Source organism: Fulvia fulva, chromosome 13 (assembly GCF_020509005.1).
Source record: "Fulvia fulva chromosome 13, complete sequence".
Classification (NCBI taxonomy): domain Eukaryota; kingdom Fungi; phylum Ascomycota; class Dothideomycetes; order Mycosphaerellales; family Mycosphaerellaceae; genus Fulvia; species Fulvia fulva.
The window spans coordinates 977,481-997,426 of NC_063024.1; the positions used below are offsets into that span (position 1 = coordinate 977,481).

Sequence of the window (19,946 nt, forward strand, 5' to 3'; positions counted from 1 at the left end):
TGACCGTGGCTGCGTGAGTCCGCTCAGGTATCGGGGATCAGCTGTGGCTCGTTCAGCTACCTCACATCCGATGACTGTCTACTTGATCGAATGGCTACCAGGTCACGATGGTCGTGGTTGAAGCCTCGCTTCGAACGCAATCATGGCGCTGTTTCTGGTCCGCAGCTCATTCGTCAAGACCAAAGAGCCGGCGTCGATATGAACATTCGTCAAGAGTTCTACCACCTCCGACGTCTCCAGCTCTCGCACGTTAGCGAGTTGCATGAAGCAGAGGTCCCGAAATCGTGCCATGGCCTCAACATTGGTCTCAACCTCGCCAGCGCCTGGCAGTGTGCGCGTCACCAGGATAAGTGCTGGTTGCGAAGTACTTCAGCATGAGCGTTGAGCTCTGCTGTAGCCTGTGCTTTGAGTACATGCCAGGGTGTAAAGGGCGAGGCTGTTCCAAGACGCACAACGTAGACGGCTGCGTTGGTGACGCACTGCGATGAGCCCGGCGCTCGATGCTGGGTTTCAAGGCGTTCAATTGCTTTAGCAGCCGATTCAATAAGCTTGCTGCTTGACTCAAAGGGCGTTGTTGACAGTCCGTTTCTAAGCTGGATTGCTGATGATGTACGGGACAAGGCATTAGCCTGAGCCTGGTCCTCATATTGGACCACCACTCGCAGCGATGGAAATTTGCTGGTCAATGCGCTGGCGAGAGATGTGGTATTTGCTCCCACCTGCAGATCCCAATCAATATTGATCACCAATACGTGCACCAGCCTGAGACAGTACTTACATCGACCACCGTGGCCTCACCTAGGCTCAACCAGCCCAACTTGGTCAAAATCTCCTCGATGCCGGCGTCGTCATCAGCAATGGCATATCTCGAGAATGATGGCCATTGACATTTCAGCCTAGAATGTTGTCCGAGAGAGTCCGTGAAGCTGGACTTCGTATTGAAAGCGACATTGAAAGCACTCTGGTCAGTCTGCTGAGCTCGTCGGTACCGCTTCGTCGCCAGAGACATGTGGAGAGCAGATGGCGCGAGGGTCTCGGACAAGAACATGGCTGCGTCTAGCAGCAGGGGCTGTTTGACAAATGGCGCCGGGAGAGCGCTGTGTGCGACATACCCCTGCTTTAGCTCTTGCAGAAAGCCGGCCGCCATTGTCATACGAGCTATGCGGCGCAGATAAGCCTCTGGTACGCACGTAAGGTCCGCAACATCGCTGTAGTGTACGCATCCATCGACAGGAATGCAGGCAAGCACTTGAAACTCGCCTACCCACTGTACACACGCAAGCAGTTGGCTCTGGAAGTCGGAGTGTCAGTATCAGTAGCAAAATGGTGCGTCAGATCTGTAACCTCTCGCGCAAGTCTCTGTATGAAGTCTTCCGGATACATCATTGCACAACCATCTGCCGGAGACGTTTGTTGGAAAGGTGTGAACCTCAAGCATCACTCGGAATGCTTGTCCGCAGACTTCGCGAATGTCCACAACCCGCGGCAATGCTGCGGCCAAAATGGCATACAATGTTTAGACGGATATTGCTGAATCCGTTCAATGCTAAGGGCGCTCGCACGGGATGGTATGCTTGTCTGTGGCTGGCCTGATCCATGCTGTGCAGGGCGTGGCAGCAGAAGCTGCAGCTTCGCATACAGCTATCTGCCCTGCATGTCAACAGATGTCTGAGGTCGTGATCAAAGCTCGCCGCTCGCCGAGCAACGGGCATGTCCACGCCCTGATCCCAACCCCGACCAACATGGTTGCGCGGGCCAATCTGCAGGCCATTTCCTGCAGGCGCAACTAAGCAACCCACTGCTCGACCACTTTACCGCGCGTGGCACTACTAATCCAAATGTGTAGCGGATCGGAACTACACGGATTGACGGCGTGAAGCCCATCTTTTCAGCACCTTCCTGGGGTCGGTCGACCTACTACTGATCCAAGTGCGTGACTAAAGGTGTGTCCTCCATGTTTGGCCAATATGAGACGAGTGGTGCTCTCAATTGGGCAGTGCAACACAAGGTACGTGGTGCGTGAACCGACGAAGTCAGATGGATGGTCTCATACGAGTACCCAAGCTGTATGAGATCACAAAACAATGCCTTGCTACGAAATCGTTCCGCGAGACCGCCGCTGTGGGCTGACGTGCCTGGCCGTCAGCAAAGCAGCGACCTACGGAGGGATGAGAAGCTGCGTAACTGAGTTTAAGCTAGGGCAGAAACGAACTCGCAAGCTGTTGGTCTGCGCAAGACCAACAACTCAGCGCGCGGCAGCATTGCGCTCATGCGGCTAAGATAGCCGACCATACCAAAAGCATATAGCGTGTTTGACGACGCAGGTCTTATCGGCCAAGCGATCTAGCAGGTAAATACTCGAATTATCCGCCCCGCACCTTCATCCCACACGCATCCTGAGGCTACGGACCATCCACGGGCGCTACGCATTCCCAGCAGTAGCTTTCTGTCGTAACAGTGTCGTTTGACCATCCGTCTCGGACACTCTCAGGGCACGGCAATTTCCTACGTCTGTATGTACCGATCCACTGAGCTCTGTGCTGCAGGTTGTATGCAGCACCACGGGCAAGCCACGCAAATGTGGCCCTTTAAGCTTGATATCGGTGTACGGCCCGCTGGAAGATCTGTGCCCGGGATTGGAAGGTGAATCTGCACGTGCGACCACACTGCCAACACGTGCGGTTCATGGGCGGTCGGGGGTGTTAACATGTCGCACACATAGTGCTCTCCGACGCTCGTTTGGCTCGGCAAATACTATTTCGCTCGTACAGGTCTGCTATCTAGCTCGTATAGCACTTGCTTGAATCTGGCTGAAGTGACTAACTTTATAGCCAATTCTCTCAATGACAGAGCACCCAAAATGAGCTTAGATTTGAGGGATACAGACTGAATTGCAAGACCTCGTACCCTATACTTTTTTGAGCCCCCCCCCCTTAGGGGGCTGGGGCGGGGGGGGGGGGCAATATAAGTCGTTGTCCTCGAAGCAATTTAGATTGAACTTCGAAGAGTGATGCTCTTACGACTATGTCGGATCTTGGTGCCTTAGGTGGCTTAAAATTGCCCGATTCGGCGAATCTACATACGAAATAGCAGATGCGTACGTGGACGCAATGCTATGCCGTCCAGTTCACATAATGCTCCATCGATCTTGAACAACATCCATGTGCCTCGGGCTACCACGCAGTCGGCACTCAGACCACACCTTCAGGCTGTGAGGCTGGCTGCAGGCCTGCAAATGTCGTGGCGCCACAACCGCTTATGGCGTTATCAAGCTGCTGTCTGTCGTCGGACTCCAGGAGCAATCCAACGGTTTGCTAGCACGCCCAGCATGTCGTCGGAGCAATAAGGTTACTCCTGCTAACCAAGCCGGTCGATCGCTCCCAACAAGAGCGAAGAGGCTTCGCCTGTGCCTAACCGCGGGGCCAAAGATCCTCACAGCTTTACGCAGCATGGGTACTACCTCTGATCCTTGGAACGAGCCCCAGGGCATGAAGCTGGCCGACGCAGGAACATTGCCAGGCCATCAAGGGCGGCAGTCCTCGCACCCATGGACACTAGTCCACCTCTCATTCGACCAGTCCGACACCTCGTGGCTTTCCTGCCTATATAGTGGATCACCCACCTGAATTGCCTTCGATGTTCGTGGTTGCACCCGATCGAAGCTGTCATTTACTTTTGACCCTACCTACTTACCAGCGCCTTGGTGTTTCTTGTTCTTTAGCATCGGACGTGCCTCCTCATCGAGCCTTCACCAGCATCATGCCTGAACCAACTCGCAACTCAGAGTCCAGCAGCTCGACATGTCGACGACAATCTGGTGCACAACATATTGCAACGCCTAAACTGAAAGACTCGTGCACTGCTTGTGCAACATCAAAAGTCAAATGTAGCAAAGACAAGCCAACCTGTGCTCGATGCACCCGACGCGGCCTGACGTGCGACTATGGTCTGTCGAAGCGTACTGGACGAACCTCTCACGCCACTGCTCAGAAGCAACAGCAACAACGACAGCAACAACAAAATCAACAAAATGGATCCGATAGGAGAGGCAGTCAGCCTGCAGTTCCCGTGGCCAACATGCGTTCAGACACAGATCAATTCATCTCGCCGATAGATCTTCAAGAGCCTTCGATGCTTTCACCCTCGCTCATGCCAGACTTCAGCAGCGATAGTTCGCAAACTGGCCTCGATCAATGGAATCCAGATCTGTGGTCGACAATGTTCTCTCAGAATGGAACAGGCTCGAACGATGCACCTTCATCCACAATGCAGACACAATGCGGCACTGGCAACGACATCGACGATCTCTTCAACTCCCTCACATCATACAGCATGCTCGGAGAGCCAGCAGATACCACCATGTCGAATCAGCATCCGCAGGCCTTCTCCGATACCTCTTCTTCGATAAGCCCATTCGATCAACTGACCTCGGTCTCCGACATTGGTAGCCAAGACTTTTCGAACGTGGATCTGTCTATGGTCAACTGTGTACCTGCTGTTCAGCAGCCCGTTGAGCCGGCCAACTGCTGCTTGAACGTCGCCCTTGGTTTCATGACACAATTGTGCGCCACTGCGACGTCGACATGTACCATGCCAGGTAGCCACAATGGCAACAACGCTCTACCAACCATCGACTCCGTCATCACGGAGAACAGGCAAATCGTCGACCAAATCGTGAAGATCCTCGAATGTCCCTGCTCGCATGACGAGTATCTACTCACCATCGTGCACCTAGTTGTCTTCAAGGTTATGGCTTGGTGAGACGACTTCTATGTCTTTGTTTTTGAAGAAGTACTGACCAGTTCCCAGGTACGCAGCCGCAGCTCGCGACAAGCCATCTTTCGATGAAGACATGAATTGGTCCGATCAACCGTCTGCTCGTCCTTCACGTACCCGCACATACTCAGAGGAGGTGCTGCAATTTCCACCGAGTATCGATGGTTACAGTTCCGACGGCTCAGATCAGGGCAGGATGGCTGCTCAACTTGTTCTGAGCGAGCTGCATCGTGTCCAAAGACTTATCAACCTCCTGTCACAGCGCCTCGAAAGCGTCCGTTTGAGGAATCACGTTGCAAGCTCTGGGAGCAGTGCTAGCTTGGAAAGCATTGGCGAAGACTCTGTCGTTGGCGGAGTCTCTCTATCCTCCACAGCTGGATCGCCGCTGTCATCACCGACGTTTGATCAGCTCGAAGCTGATCTCAGAAAGCGTCTACGAGCAGTTTCATTCGAAACGATTGACGTTCTGCGCCGAAATTAGCATACCCTCCATGCACCTTTTCACTACACGGCCTTGTATCGCGCCAAAATGCCACGCGATAGATATACATATCCTGCGGTCAACTTTGGGACATTGGGAGGATTCGGCGCTGGGCTCGCGGCGCTACGTCGCTGCTTCATGGAGTCAAGAGATGCCATACGTAGACATGTAACTTGCCTCAGGCTTTCATCAACTCTACATTCCAGTCAGTGCATCGTCTTCACAGTCAGTCACAACATGGATCATGATTGTTGATATATACCAACACATGCTTGCTGCAGAAGAAGCTGTGCATGACGGCAGCATGACACACACATGGCATACACAAGGGTCCTCAGGGACGAGGCTTGATCGTGTGCTTGAGTGCCAACCAATCTTCGGCCTGCGATGGAACGATAGCCAATACAACCCTGTCTCAAGATAGGACCCGCCAACGAGTAGAAAGAGCACATTCTAATGCAGTCCAAATCTCATTGGCGATGAGGGGATCTTGAATCTTGTAGTGCTGTGCCAAGACGTGCAAGCCTCCTCCACATCGCCACCAGTGAGCGCGAAGATCTCGGACACCTGGCTGTCTCATTGTATTCTTCGATACCCGAGCCGAAGGGAGGATGCAGCTGTGCAGCATTGGCAACAATGCAGGGCGGGCAGCTTGAAGCGCCACAAGCGGGTGATGTGCATAAGTGCCGAGCAAATGTCAAGCCCGCAGAAGCTCCGTAACCCTAGGGGTTCAGCGGCGCGTCTAGATAGGCGATACCCTGCAGGTAGGCCGACTGCCACATCGTGTACGTGCTTTAGTAGATCTTCAGCCACTTCGATTCTTGTTATAGTTGATATCTGTACTGCTGACGATCTCTTCGTGTCGACACCAGGGCATGCTGTGGTAGACTCGTGCTGTGCATGATTGCTCGCCTATAGACGGAGTGCAGACACCGGCAGTCGCCTGTTCACATGCCTCGGTGCAGACAGACTGCACTGCCCATACGAAATTGCCGGCGTTGCCGTGAGACCTGCTGGTAGGTCTATACCAGCCCCAGTTCCGTCTCCAGCTTCGTCCGGACTGTCGCCCGGAACTAGATCTAGTCAGCTGACGTATCGGTATGCATGTAGGCAGATGTGATTTCGGACGCGTCAGTTGTGTTGGTTTGCTAGAACAGATTGAGTACAGGCATCGAAGAAATTGTGCAAAGGATTGAGGCGGATGCAGCTGAAGTGTCAGGAAGCGTCCCAGGGACGGAGAAGGAGAAACCGTGTCTCCTAGCGTCGCGAGTCATGAGGGGCACGGCACGGACCTGTCACTGACATGTGGCACAACATCCTCCTGCCGGTGTAATTCTACACATATCTGGCCGAAAAATTGACATTTGAACGAGAACTTGGGGCAAGAATGCTCTGCCCTACCTCATTTTCTCCAGATCTGCATCTTATGCATCTTTGAACTCAGCGGCCGAGCATGCACTACAGTTGGCCCGGCTGACCTCATGCAAGTTGGCGTCTCAACATCGAATCGCATCGCAGCACGTATAGATCCAACCCAGCCACGAGGGATCCACTGAATAAAGTTGCTGAGTGCAGCTAAGCCTCGCTATTGGCAGGCGGTCCGACAGCTTGGAGCATGCTGTGCATGCTTGTTTGGCAGTCAAATCACGTTCTTCCATTAGCTGGCCAGACTTTCGATGTCACAACGCAGAACTTCAACTAATGGTTCAATTGCCGACGGCTATCCAAGCGATCGTCTTAGTCATCTCAGCTTATCCTGCCGGACTCCGACAAGGACTTCCATCCCTCACCACGTGGGAGGGAGTGATGGCGATATCCGGCCGCCCCCTTCGTCAGGGCGTGATTGTCAAGAAAGGGAAGTCGCTGGGCGGATGCCTGCTTGTCGTCCCGAATCATGTTCTCGCTCTTGGCATTGTTTACATCAATGGCGGCAGTGAGGTAAAGCCAACCTCGAGGGCAACAGCCATTCCCCCATGATGAATCGTCGCCAATGCTGATGAGCTCGTTCCACAGGTTGTTCAATCTGCGAGGACGTGCACAACAGCCTGAGAACACTGAGCGCAAGTGACGGTCAGGGTCCTGATCCGCTTGTCGGACTCCCACACATCGCGCATTCGACCGGTCGGACTGCTACGCCTCAACACTGAAGACTGTAATCACTATGCGGATGCGGGTAGTGCTCGATCCGCCGGGTTACGACGTCAAGATTTCGATTGCACGTCTGGCATACTGTCACTGAATCGTGCCCAGCTGGCCTGCTTGTCGTTCCTAAGAACCGGTAACAGCATTCCCTTTACTCACCATGTCATCTTTTGAAGCATACAGCGATCTGTTGAGACCTTGGTCTTGGTCGAATAACTCACCGCCCACCACAGCCGATCTAGGCAAGACAGAACTGCATCATGCAGACACCCAGAACAGCAGTACAAATTGGTCCGTCTACATTTACGCACTGTTGGCTGTAACACTGGTGTATGGCTTGTACAACCTGTACAGAGCAGCTCTGCCCAAGCCAGTGCCCGGAATTCCCTGCGACAATGCCTCCCGCAATCGCCTCATGGGCGATTTGCCAGATGCCATGAAGTGGATGGGCGAGAGGAAAGAGTTTTGGTCTTTCATGCAAGAAAGGTGTCGACAGCTCAACTCGCCGATCGTGCAAGTGTGGATGCAGCCTCTGGGCAGGCCGTTCATCGTGATCAGCGACTACCTCGAATCACGAGATATCATGGTGCGAAGGACACCGCAGCAGTTTGACCGATCTGCTTGGCTGGGCGACATGTTCTGGGCTATCGCGCCGGTGAGTACGACAACCTCAACGCGAGGCAATTGCTGACGGAAGATGCAGCGGAACATGACGAGGTTCCTTACCAATGACGACTGGAAAGTACATCGACGGCTCATGGCTGATGCCATGTCTCCTAACTTCCTGAAGAATGTTGCGAGTCACCACGCTCACTCTGGCGCTTCTTCGCTCATAGCACTATGGAAGAGCAAGATGGATCTCGCGCAAGGCCACGCATTCAGTGTCCTTGAGGACGTCTGCAAAGCCGGAATGGACACTATGTGGGCGTCAACGCTCGGCGACGAGATCAGCACAACATCAAGCCAAGTGAAGCTGATCTCCGGTCTCAAGAGCATCCCACTACCTGCATCAAAGGACATCGCGGCCGAGTTTCCCGAAGCTGAAGACCCAGAAGCTTTCACCGCACTTCTAGCACTTGGCGACAGTGTTGTATACGCCGCATCGTCACCATTTCCAAAGATCACGCACTGGTTGGCCGTCCACTTGGTATCCTCCCTCCGCAAGTCGATGAGACTCAAAGGCACGCTCTTCTCCGGCCTCCTCAACTCAGCTGCCAGGAAATTCGCAACCTCGCAGGACGAAAGCAGAGTCAAGCACGTACTCGACCTTGTCGTCCAACGCGAGGTCTCTCTAGCCAAGAAGGAAGGACGACAGCCGGTCTTTGATACCCAAGACATTCGAGATGAGCTCTTCGGGTTCCTGCTCGCCGGCAATGAGACTACTGCCGCTACGATCTGCTGGGGCGTGAAGCATCTTGCTGATAATTTGGAGGTACAAGAGAAGCTTCGCAAGCATTTGAGGGAGTATCACGCTGCGGCATTTGAGCAAGGGGAGATTCCTACTTCGCAAGAGATCGTGGCTGCCAATATTCCGTACCTTGAGGCTACCATCACCGAGATCCTGCGACTGGCGGGTAGCACTCCGGGTAATTCGAGGAAGACGACGCAGAATGTGCAGATTCTGGGCTATGATATCCCGAAAGGTTATGATGTGCTGATGGTGAGTCAATCTGACCAGAATCATGTCTCTATGCTGACCCAAAGCCAGCTATCGAATGGGGCCGACTACATCTCCGCACCACTCCCCATCGACCTCAACCGCCGCAGCAAACGCAGCGTCGAGGCCAACGATGTCACCGGCATGTGGGACCCATCCAACATCAGCGACTTCATGCCAGAGAGATGGCTCGTGGCGGATGAGAAGGGTGAGGTGTCGTATGATGCTAAGGCTGGTCCGTTCCAAGCCTTCGGAGCGGGGCTAAGAGGGTGCTATGGTATGCCATCGCGCATGCCGGGCTAGATGCTTTGCTAACATTGTCTGCAGGACGCAAGCTCGCGGAGCTCAACCTGAGGACTTTCTTCACTCTCATCATGTGGGAGTACAAGGTTCTGCCTCCGCCAGATGCGTATAGGTCTTATATTGGACTTGACAAGGCGATGCATCAGCCGCAGCAGTGTTATCTGAGGTTGGAGAAGGCGTCTTGAGAGACACTGGTCACGCTATCGATTACGAAAATGGTTTGCAGGTGCTCACGGCTGGTAAATGTGCTCAGTCGAACGAAAGAGCATGCTCAGATACCTCGTACCATCCTCTGAGTGGACAATTTCGTGGCTACTATTCGAAGACCTTGCTGTCGGACTCCGATACAGCAGCGAGCATCCACGAGTCATTTGACGGGAGACAATCAAATTCTGACGAGCACAGATCTGGAAAGCGCTAAGCTCAATCGAAAGTGGCACACGGATCAGCCTGCAGGCACGACGGCCGTCTTCTTCACTTCATCTCATCAACGTTCACTTCACTCCAGCTGGCACGGCTCAGTGACAATGGCCTCACATCACTATCTTATCACAGTATCACATGAGCCATCTCGCTGCCTCAGTCGTATGCCGTGGCCTGTCGAGCCACATGATCGCCAACGAGCTCCGTGCTCGCGAGGCCTCTAACGCTGGGGTCAGGCGCCATCATAAGCATACTGCACTTAATCTAATGCCTTGTTTGCTCACAAGCAACATGTATATTCAACTTCAGTGCCTGGGGGAAGAAGGTGAGGTCTTCATGACATGAACCTTGTCAAACGATCGAGCCTATCGTACCACCCATATCTGCTGACCAAACTCAATCTACAACGGCGGCGGGGCTTCACCATCTTATTCTGCCTCACTGCCACTTTCACATCACCCAACTACCAGTGGTCGAAGAGACACACCACTGACACCGACTCCCCTCTCTTCGCCATCACCGACAACATGGCGGGTGGCGACGGGCATCGTCGAGCTCCACTGAGGTGGACCTACGATATGAGGCTAACCCTGCACATCCTCACACTCAAAAGAGATATGCCGTGGAGCGTCCGTACAGAGATCTTCGATACTATACATGCTGAGCACATCGAAGCTTGCGGCGTCACAAGACCAATCCGCCAAAGGTCGTTGCAAGCACAATGCGCAGCCACTGAAAAGAGAAAATGCAAGGACTGGAAAAAGATTCTCGCATCTCATCAGACACCGCAGCAGCTGGTCAAGGTCCGTGAGCTTACTGCACAAGTGGAGACAATCGCTGCATCGGCGATCACCACTCCTGGCGAATGTGCAGTCGGACCCTCTGCTGGAGAGCGGAAGTCAGAAGCAAGGGAGGCAAGTACAGATGCTCCTGTATCGAGACGCCAAACGTCTCAGTCCAAGCGCGCCATCACGCCTACTCCTGCCCGAGGACTTGCAGATCTCAACGTCCGACCAACATGTCATTATCGTCACGGTCGACTCACCACGCCCACTCCAAGCGATGAAGTTCCACTCAGTGAAAGAACACCCATAGCGTTCTGGGATCCCAAACTTACACCGCAGACGGCAGAGAAAAGGACATGCCCACCAAAGCGACAACAAACCGCAATCACCGCCGGGAGTTTCGAACTGTCCGACGATGAGATAGTCGTGGGCGATATACGACCAAAGCGCCGACGCGTAGTGATATCTCAACCGCCCTTACTGCGAAAGAGTGAGGTGAACCTGGGAGGAGCAGACATCGTCCGGCTAGGAGCCAGTACGATTATGCAGCCTCTGACTCCGCCCCTTACACCCAGGAGAAACGCGCGCAAATACTTGCCAAAATCACCATACCACAGGCCAGAAGATGTGACGCTGGGGTCTGCTGCCCTACAGCTGACAGAAAGGGAGCATGCAATCACCAGAGAGCCTATGATTCCAGTGACGAAAGAGAAGGCGCATCCACCGATGCCGGCACTCTGCTATCGGTAATATCTATCAGCTCTCACTCTAACTGTGCTAACAGGAAGTAGATACTGGCCGGCAGAGCCCAATCAACTACGTAATCGAGAGACGGGCTTTCTTGCGCGGAAATTCGCAAGATGTGTTCCTATGTACCAGCCCCCGCCCCAAGCCGAGAACGTTGACTGGGTCGATATATGGGACCATATCAATCGTGAGTCGTGGCTTCGCTATGTCTGTCAGATGGACCGCTTACCATGAAACAGGAAATGAGATACCAACACCTTTTGTCTCGGTTTCGACGGCGTTCTGGTGGATTATTCGTCTGGCCCTCAAAGACGTCAAGCAAGGAATCAGGAATGGCATGATTAGCATAATCGACACGACCCGCATGGATCGATTGTCGATCTTTCATGCGCCACCATACCATGCTCAGACCAAGAAGAAGTACGTCTACCCTGATGGTGCACAAAGATACCCGGGCACGCATGAGTATCTGGTCTGGCGAGGTGTGTACCGCCTCAACAATTGTTTCATGCTCGTCTAACGTGCTTTAGAAATATCTGGCGATGCAATCATCAAAACACTCAAGGTGTCCGACATCCTGCGCTTCGCCACTATCAATCCGATCATTGGCGAAGCATTGTCATTCGATCTACTCCCTCAGCGAGGGGCATTCGAAACTAGGATTCTATCAGAGTTGCGAGCCCGTAACGTCCAGCTGAACTCCGCTATCATCTCTGGTATGGCGAGATTAGCAGCCCTCCTAGGCCTTGGCCTGTCTGACACGGATAAACTGTCCAATATCGTCTCAGACATCATACAAGGATGGGCTATCCAGCTACAACCTCTTACATCTCCAGAGTGGGCAAAATATGCCACCACCTTCGCGATACAATTGTGTCAAAGCACAGGCGGTGAGCTAAGTCTGCATCACCAGGAAGCAAAACTCGGGTTCCTTGACGGCGTTCGATGGGGGTCATCAAAGCACTGGAATACTCGTCACAGCGCTGAACGTATGCGTCTTATGCAGAAACAGGCTAGAATGATTGGAGTCGACGACCCTGTCAAAATCTTGACAGACGAGCTTGATGCAGCCAAGGTTCAATTGAGGATGCTTGGCAGGCAGCAAGCTCGTCTTTTGCGAGGCAGCTCGGGGCACGAGAACGGGCGTAGGGATGTGCATGAAGATAATGGCGATGATGGTGATCAGGAGATCATGTACGAGGACATGGAGGACTAAGGTGATGCCCGAAGTATTCGTCTGTTGAATCGAGGTGAAAGGCTCGACTCGACATCCTCTAGGTGGACGGTGGGCTGGCATGAGGACATTTGTAAATTGACAGACTGTAATTGGCAATGATTATAGACATCGCTGTGTTCCACGGAAACAAGAATACATCAAGGAATCATCAGGAAACCGTGGGTTCCTTTCTCTGTGATCTGTGATCTATGCTTGACCAAAAACGACAGTTAGTGAGGTCGTTCACCCTCTCCAATACAGCAACACCTCTAACTCCAAGACTTCGCAACACTGTGGCCCACCGGCGCTCGTCAAACCATCGCTTACAACCCAGCAGCCCCAATAGCAAAAGCAAATTATCCTTTCCATGATCCGGGCTCAAAATATCGCCATCCGTGCCAAATCCATTCAAACAGCTCGTATCATCCGCATTACACCCATGTTGTCCGTTGATCAGTGCATTGCACGCATTCCTGTAGTAGTACGCCTGAATCTTCACCCCCTTCTGGTTATTGCCACTGTTGTTGACTTTCATAGATCGGAAACCCTGATCAGATCCAAAGTCGGTGTTGCAAGAGGTGAAATCGACACAGACGGACTTGATCTTGGTACCGCAGTTCGCATCGGAGAGGACATCGATGCAGGTACCGTCGCAGCTGGTGGTCGTGGGCGCTGCTGAAGGTGAGATGAAGGTTGTTGGAAGTGAAGAACATCATCCCTCAATTCGACCAAAGGCGTTCCTCATGTTGTCTCCAGTAGACCCATCTCGAATTCCTCCTGCGTCGCTTGCGCAAGTTTCTCCGGGTCGTTAGCCAGCTCCGCCCCAGGAGAGCCACAAGGCGCATCCTTCACCTTGTACCACATCGTCGGTGTATCGTGCGTGATGTCGAAATCATACCAAAATCGAATCTCTTCGACGCACTTATGGCCCAAAGTCGCTCTGTTCTGACTCAAAAGCTGGGCTATGCCCTTGCCGTTCGGGATCGCCAGGAGGGCGTTATATGCTTTGGTGTTGAAAACGATTGTAAGGCCTGGGAAGGCCGGATAGTTGGCGGGGTTAGTTGTGTCATCGTTGAGGTCGAAGATAGTGTGCCTGATGGCGTTGACGACTTGTTTGGCCTGTTTATTGTAGACTTCGAGCTGGATGACATTTTGTAGAGGGTCGTTGCAGAAGAGGTCGGAGTATTGTAGAAACGTGAGATCGGACCAGTGTTCGAGAGGAGGGTATGGTCCGTGATTTGGTGGGTTCTGCTTCGGACCACTGCTCGCGGGGCTTTTGATATTCTGGGCGACTATTTTCTGCCATGCTTGGCCCCAGGACTCCAGATATGCCCTTCTCTCCGTAAGCAAACGATGTGACCTCTTTGGTATGTTTCCATGTTATGGACCACATCGATATCTTGGATAGATCTTTGCCATAGATGTCCTTGAATACTGGAACTGTTGCGGGAAGCATAGCAGCAGCGGAACTTTGCATACTGCTCTCCAGTGTCCAACCCCATTTAGCTGTCTTCTCTTGCAGTTGACCATACTGGTAGACGCCATGCTCCCAGTACTTCGGATCATTACTGTCAAGCGCCACAGCCCATGCACCACCAGCCTTACTCAGTGTGGTCAGAAGCTTCATGTCGTCCTCGGGGGTCGATGGCGCACTGATGTAAGCAGGATCGACGCGCTTTCCAAGTCTTCCGGGGTCAGACTGCAAGTCGTTGTTACTTCGCTTGGCAGGCCCTGCTGGACCACGAGGTGGCCCACAAGGCGTCACTTTGATCCTGTACCAGATCGTTGTATTCTCCATGCCAGTATCCCACCACACCCTGATCTCCCAAACACATAGCGGCCGAAGTTCATCCCGATGCGTGCTTAGCATGAGAGCGATACTTCTTCCAACTGGTACAGCTAGCAGAGCAAAGAAAGCCTTCGATCCATAGTCAAGCTGAAGGCCCGGAAACTGTGGGTAATCTGTCAGAATGGGTTCGTCCCTAAGGTTGTAGTCGATATGCCGAATCGCATCGACCGCCTCCTTCGTTTCGAGATTGTACACGTTTTGTTGGATGATAGCTTGCAAAGGTCGCATTGGGAACATTGACATATACTGCAAGAAAGTGATGTCAGACCAGAACTGTAGTGCTGGAATATTATCCGCATTGTTCAAGTCGATTCCACTAGAGATACCTCGTTGTTTCGGGCTCTCATTACTCAGGCCGATAATCGTACCGGGGAGGTAAGCATTGGAGTACTCTGCCATCGTCGGTTGAAGGGGCCCTGTAGAAGACGTGACTTGTCTGTCATGTTTCCACGTAATCTTTCGCACCGCGATGTGTTCTTGTTGTTGCTTGTAGATGAAATTCAAGGCTCGGCCGGAAGGTACGAAGTTGGAGGCTGCAACAACTTCGTCCACGGTGCGTGTCCAGCCCCAGTACGCGGTCGCTTCCTCAACTGACCCGCCTTGAACACGGCGTTACACCAAAGGTCTGGGTTGGTATCGTCGAGATCGAGAGCCCATCCCCCTCCTTTGGCGCTTAATGTGTCTAGTGCTTTCTGTTCGTCGTTTACTGTTGGAGGTGCAGCGTCACTCGCACCCGCACTCTCAATATCACTAAGCGTTACACCCTCAGACCGCTTCGAACGTCGTGATTCTTGAGGAGAAGGTCCACATGGCGCACTCTTGATGCGGAACCAGATATGTGAAGAGTCCTTATCAGGACCATACCATATCCTAATCTCCTGAACACAACGATGTCCAAGATCATCCCTGTGTTGCAGCAGCATATTCGCAACTCCCTTACCACCAGCTGTCCCGAGTGTAGCATTGGAGTCCCGCTGGCCCCAATACAGCACGATTGCGTTCGGTGTCTGAGGGTAGTTCATGGCATTGGAGCGGTCGTCGCTAAGTCGTCTGGATTGTCGGATAGCTTCAACGACGAGGGCCGTATCATCCTCAACGACTGCCATACGAACGACGTTCTTCAAGCGGTTCTGCGGATAAAGCTGTGTATATTGAATGAAAGCGATATCGGACCAGAATTGTAGCTCAGGGGGCCGAGCGCCGTCCCTCATTACGTTTGAAGGACTCACGGTCTCAACAGCGACGACGAGCCCTCTCGCGTAGAGTCCGGAAACGACAGCTACCTGGGCGTCTCCATCATCAGGGTCGGGGTCAAATTGCCACGTCCGTATTGCTAATGGCCCGCCATTCTGTATGTCCATCATGGCGAGAGCTGGACCCAGCGGCGGGTTACAGAATGGCGTCGATTGAGGTTCGCCTTGAAAGCACCAACCTGACCGCGCAGTGGCAGCTTCCAGCTGGCCCGCTCTAAATCGCGATGGCTGCGAGAAGTGGTAATGCACACTGTTAAGCTCGTAGCTATACGCTTCACCTGCCTGTCGGAATCTTGACAGGATAGCGTCTTCTTCGTTGGTGCTTTGTCCATTGTCAGCTCGCTTTGCATATCCATGACGAACCAAGCTAGGCCTCTGAGGCTGTGTAAAGCTCCCGATCGCATTTTCAGCAGTGAGCTGCGGCTTCGCAAGGCTGAGATCAGGTTGGTCTGGTACCTTCGGTGTATGCTTCGACGATGAAGTCTGCTTGCTCGACCCAGCGAGCGCCGCTCCACAAGGTGCCTGGCCTATTTCATACCACAGATAGGGAGAAGTGAGTCGCCACCACAAGTGAATCTCCTTGACGCACTTATCGCCGAGAATGTCGCGCTGCTGCGCGAGGAGGTAGGCAACACTCTTGCCATGGGGAATACCCAGTAAAGCGTAGTATGGTTCCTGCCCCGGCAAGAACGACAGTTGGCCTGGTAATCTCACCTTCTGCGTTTCGATCTTTGCGGAGGAAGTTTGGACGATCTGCTTGATGACAGCTCTGCTTCGTTCCTCCGTAATGACCCTACGCACCACTGCTTGTAGTTCTGTCGTGCGGAAGAAGTCCATATACAAAATGGCAGCGACCTGTGACCAGTGTTGCAGCTTTGGTAGTGGACCTGTTACCGGTGGTCGTTGTTTGGGTGCCATTTCATGAGGACTCATGTTGTCGTTCGTGATGATGACGCCGGGACTGTACGAGTTGTCATACTCGCCGTTGGTGGCTTTGTATTCGACACCTTCTACCTCAACGTCGTTGGTGTGCGTCCAGGTCTGCGATTGGAGCTTTCCGTGCTCTGGGTACCTATCCACTATGGATTGAATGGCATCGTCCGGATCGGCGACATCACACTCCTGGTCAGTCATGGTCCAGCCCCACTTTAAGTAGATCGCTTCGTTGAATGTAGTCGCTGGTGCTGTGCCTGTCGCTCGTGTCATCCATTCGGAAAGCCAGCTGTTTGCCAGCCTTGATAGCGTCTGACAACGTCGAAGACTCGCCACTACCACGGGGCGCGATGTCCCCTTCGATGGGACGAGTCTGTATGTCTTGAAATGAGCCTAATGTTCCCACAGTCACCATACCATCAACATCACGGCCCGCGAGCTCTTGTCGTGCGCCCTGCTGGAAAGCCCATCCCTCCAAACTCGGTTCCTCTTCTGAGCTTGAGCTTCGAATTTGCATCGCCGTATCATGAGAGGACCCGGTTGACTCTGGTTCTTCAGCCAGATCCTCCCCAAGGATGCTACCTTTGCCCGGCTGGAGCTTAGACCCATGCTCCAGATGCATAACCATATAACCCTGTGGTTCATCGTCCGGTCCTGAAGCTGCATCGCGAAAGACCTCGACTCTTGCAACGCCTAGCCACCCTAGCTGCTGTTTGTGCTGACCGAGAAAGTTTGCCGCAGCAATGCCAGGCGGCGTGCCCATAAGAGCCGTATGTTCGACTGAGCCATATTCGAAACCCAGCCTGTCGTCCCAGGAGTTTCCATCGGAATCCATGTCAGAGGCACACATGATCTGCTCGAAGACTGCGTGGAACGAGTCGTCGGAGATGAGAGCAAAGACCAGAACTCTGAGGTTCTTGCGGCTGTTTGGGTTCGGTCGTGTGATTATTTGGAAGGTCAGATACGTGAGATCGGACCAGTCCGAAAGGGGTGGATACGGGCCATTGACCGGAGGCTCGAGGTCGGGCCCGGTTTCTTGGGGCGTTTCGGCCTGAACCATAATAATGACGCCGCGGTTGAGGTTGTAGTAGTTGTTGTAGAGGCCAAATGTGTAAGGGTATTTTACGCCGTCGACCTCGACCTCGTGCTGGTGTTCGGAGATGTAGCCTTCTAGTTTGGGCTTTTCGAAATCAGTCTCTATCTCCCCCATGCCTTCCCAGGCGAAGTCCTCCTCGACCTCGTCTTGCGGAGCTTCGAACACTACCCATCCGTATTTAGCGAGATCGTTGCTGTCCGTCCACCTGCTTTGCTCTTGTGCCGCCTTGTCGGGTGGAAGACTGAGGAGGTGGATAGCCTGGTCCCCGTACAAGAGAGCTTTTTTCATACTCGGCTTGTGCATCATCGGAGAGACCGTGTGAGGCATCGGTCCTTGACACATTATCATAATCATCATCAGAAGAGACTCCGGAGGAGCCATTGCTACTGAAACTCTCGGTCCTTGAGCGATCGTTGCCGCGGTCGAACGCGTTGTGTATCGACACAGCGTAATGAGGATCTGGATGTCCGGGAGACTCCCATGAAGGGACTTCGCGTCGCTTGGCCACTTTGTTGTCTCCACGTTGGCTGTCAAGAAACTCATCGGTGACGTTTGCATCATCTACTCCTCCGGATCTGACAGCGCCACTTCTTCTGACCACAGTCCTACCAGCCCCAGTCTCCGGCGTATCCTGAAGGTGAAAGACAACATAAGGATCCGGACACGCCGGATCACAACCATTGCAAAAGACATCAATGCTCGTGATTCGAAACAACCCAGACCGGTCTCGGTGTTGTCCAAGTAGCTTCGCAACGCTCATACCAACAGGCGTGCCAAGTATAGCCACGAATGAGTCTCGCTCCACCTCGTCAGCGGATCCCGCGCGGAACTTTGCCCCGGGGTATGCAATCGCTTCTCGGCTCCTCCAGCCTTTTTCGATCTCTTCGAGCACGAAGTCCAGGACGCTGATGGTGGGGGCATCAGAGACTCCAGCAAAGACGATTTCGTTCACCGAGTTCAGGGCGGTGGGGTATGGTCCCTGACTGAAACGCTGCAGAGTCAGGAAGGTCACATCAGACCAATCCTGGAGTGGTGGTAGCAGATTTTGGTACTGTTTGCCAAATCCGCTTGCGCTGTCCGGGCTGTTGTAGATAGTGCTCACTATGGCATGTTTGCGAAAGTCGTAGTAGTTGCGGTACACAGCTCCCGTAGCCGCATATTCCATCTCCGCAATCATGGTCTGTGTGTTATGCTTCGCCTCGACATCATCGATACCGTAGAACGCACCAATGTTGAGCTTCGCCATGGCACTCTGCAGCTTCCCATCCTCTTGATGCGCGGGACGGTCATTCCAAGACCAGCCATGCCTCTCAAGATCGGCAAAGTTATTGAATCGGCTGTGTCGAAGCTCATGGGGAGTGATTGGGTCGTCACGGAGTAGTGATAGCATGGCGTTACCCCTTGCAATGGACGTGTCAACATTGACAGCGTTGAACTGTTCACCGCCGTTCGACGGCGTTTGTGATAAGTCTCCGGTTCCCGTGACGTAGTAGCTTGTAGATTCATCGGGTCTGCCAGTCTCCGGGATGTTGCTGGAAGACTCTTCGTCGGCTCGCTTGAAGAGTTCATCATCGCCACGATGATTGTCAAGCAGTTCAAGCAAAGGATCAAGTTCAGCGGCCACGACGTCCACATCGGTAGTGTTGCCATGGAACGTATGGTTTGTGATTGCGCCGTTGCTGTTATGGTGTGCAGGCAGAGCACTGACGAGCAGCTGGGCTGGTAGGGCGGCCCATAAGAAGGCGTGAGGCAACAGGTTGGATGTCATCGTGCCTTTCATGATCACCTCTATTGTTAATGCTTGACACGATTATGCTACACCGGTTTCCCTCTGCTGTTGCGCAATTGTGTTCAGCTGGTAGATGAGTTGAGCAGGATGGAGAACTTGGTCGATTTCTGGAGTGATCGCTGAAGTACAAAGTCCGAGGCGTGTTGAGAAACACTTGTGGTTGTGAGGGATAGAGAAGATCGTGAACGCAGCGTGGATCTCGAGATATATCCTGGCTCCAAGGAGATCTGCTGTCACCAATGTTGGCATGACCAGCAGTCTGACCATCGACCCTCAGGTCACATGGCTCCGCCGGCGACAAGAAATATCTCCGAGATGCCACGTCGTACAGCTCATGATGTCGAATTGCCCAGCAAGCGCACTGCTGTTCTCAGGCACTGATTTGCCAGCAGTGCAGTTTCCAGATCCAGTCGTGTCCAGTGATAGTCTGCATGACCCATCTGCTCTGCCATAAACATATCACACTATCGCTATCCGCATGCTTGGATCGGGGTGT

At 53.2% G+C, this 19,946-nt stretch overlaps 5 protein-coding genes across 5 annotated transcripts; 3 read left to right on the forward strand and 2 right to left on the reverse strand.

Annotated features, from left to right (window-relative positions):
- Nucleotides 1-338: 338 nt before the first annotated feature.
- CLAFUR5_14383 (Dothistromin biosynthesis regulatory protein aflJ) lies at nt 339-1,153 on the reverse strand (the record flags this gene model as incomplete). The annotated part of the gene is made up of 2 exons (XM_047913531.1): nt 339-719; nt 779-1,153. 2 exons carry the CDS (start codon nt 1,151-1,153, stop codon nt 339-341), a joined length of 756 nt encoding a protein of 251 aa, XP_047769751.1.
- Nucleotides 1,154-3,759: 2,606 nt separating this feature from the next.
- CLAFUR5_14384 (Dothistromin biosynthesis regulatory protein aflR) lies at nt 3,760-5,257 on the forward strand (the record flags this gene model as incomplete). The annotated part of the gene is made up of 2 exons (XM_047913532.1): nt 3,760-4,757; nt 4,810-5,257. The coding sequence occupies 2 exons, from the start codon at nt 3,760-3,762 to the stop codon at nt 5,255-5,257; spliced, it is 1,446 nt and encodes a 481-aa protein (XP_047769633.1).
- A 2,302-nt stretch (nt 5,258-7,559) lies between these two features.
- On the forward strand, nt 7,560-9,544 carry CLAFUR5_14385 (Cytochrome P450 monooxygenase TRI13; the record flags this gene model as incomplete). The annotated part of the gene is made up of 3 exons (XM_047913533.1): nt 7,560-8,054; nt 8,103-9,333; nt 9,384-9,544. 3 exons carry the CDS (start codon nt 7,560-7,562, stop codon nt 9,542-9,544), a joined length of 1,887 nt encoding a protein of 628 aa, XP_047769636.1.
- A 579-nt stretch (nt 9,545-10,123) lies between these two features.
- Nucleotides 10,124-12,530, forward strand: CLAFUR5_14386 (uncharacterized protein; the record flags this gene model as incomplete). The annotated part of the gene is made up of 4 exons (XM_047913534.1): nt 10,124-11,313; nt 11,359-11,501; nt 11,554-11,796; nt 11,845-12,530. The coding sequence occupies 4 exons, from the start codon at nt 10,124-10,126 to the stop codon at nt 12,528-12,530; spliced, it is 2,262 nt and encodes a 753-aa protein (XP_047769304.1).
- A 741-nt stretch (nt 12,531-13,271) lies between these two features.
- CLAFUR5_14387 (uncharacterized protein) lies at nt 13,272-19,429 on the reverse strand (the record flags this gene model as incomplete). Its single annotated transcript, XM_047913535.1, has 5 exons — nt 13,272-13,863; nt 13,919-14,912; nt 14,975-16,822; nt 16,983-17,902; nt 17,952-19,429. 5 exons carry the CDS (start codon nt 19,427-19,429, stop codon nt 13,272-13,274), a joined length of 5,832 nt encoding a protein of 1,943 aa, XP_047769305.1.
- Nucleotides 19,430-19,946: the final 517 nt, after the last annotated feature.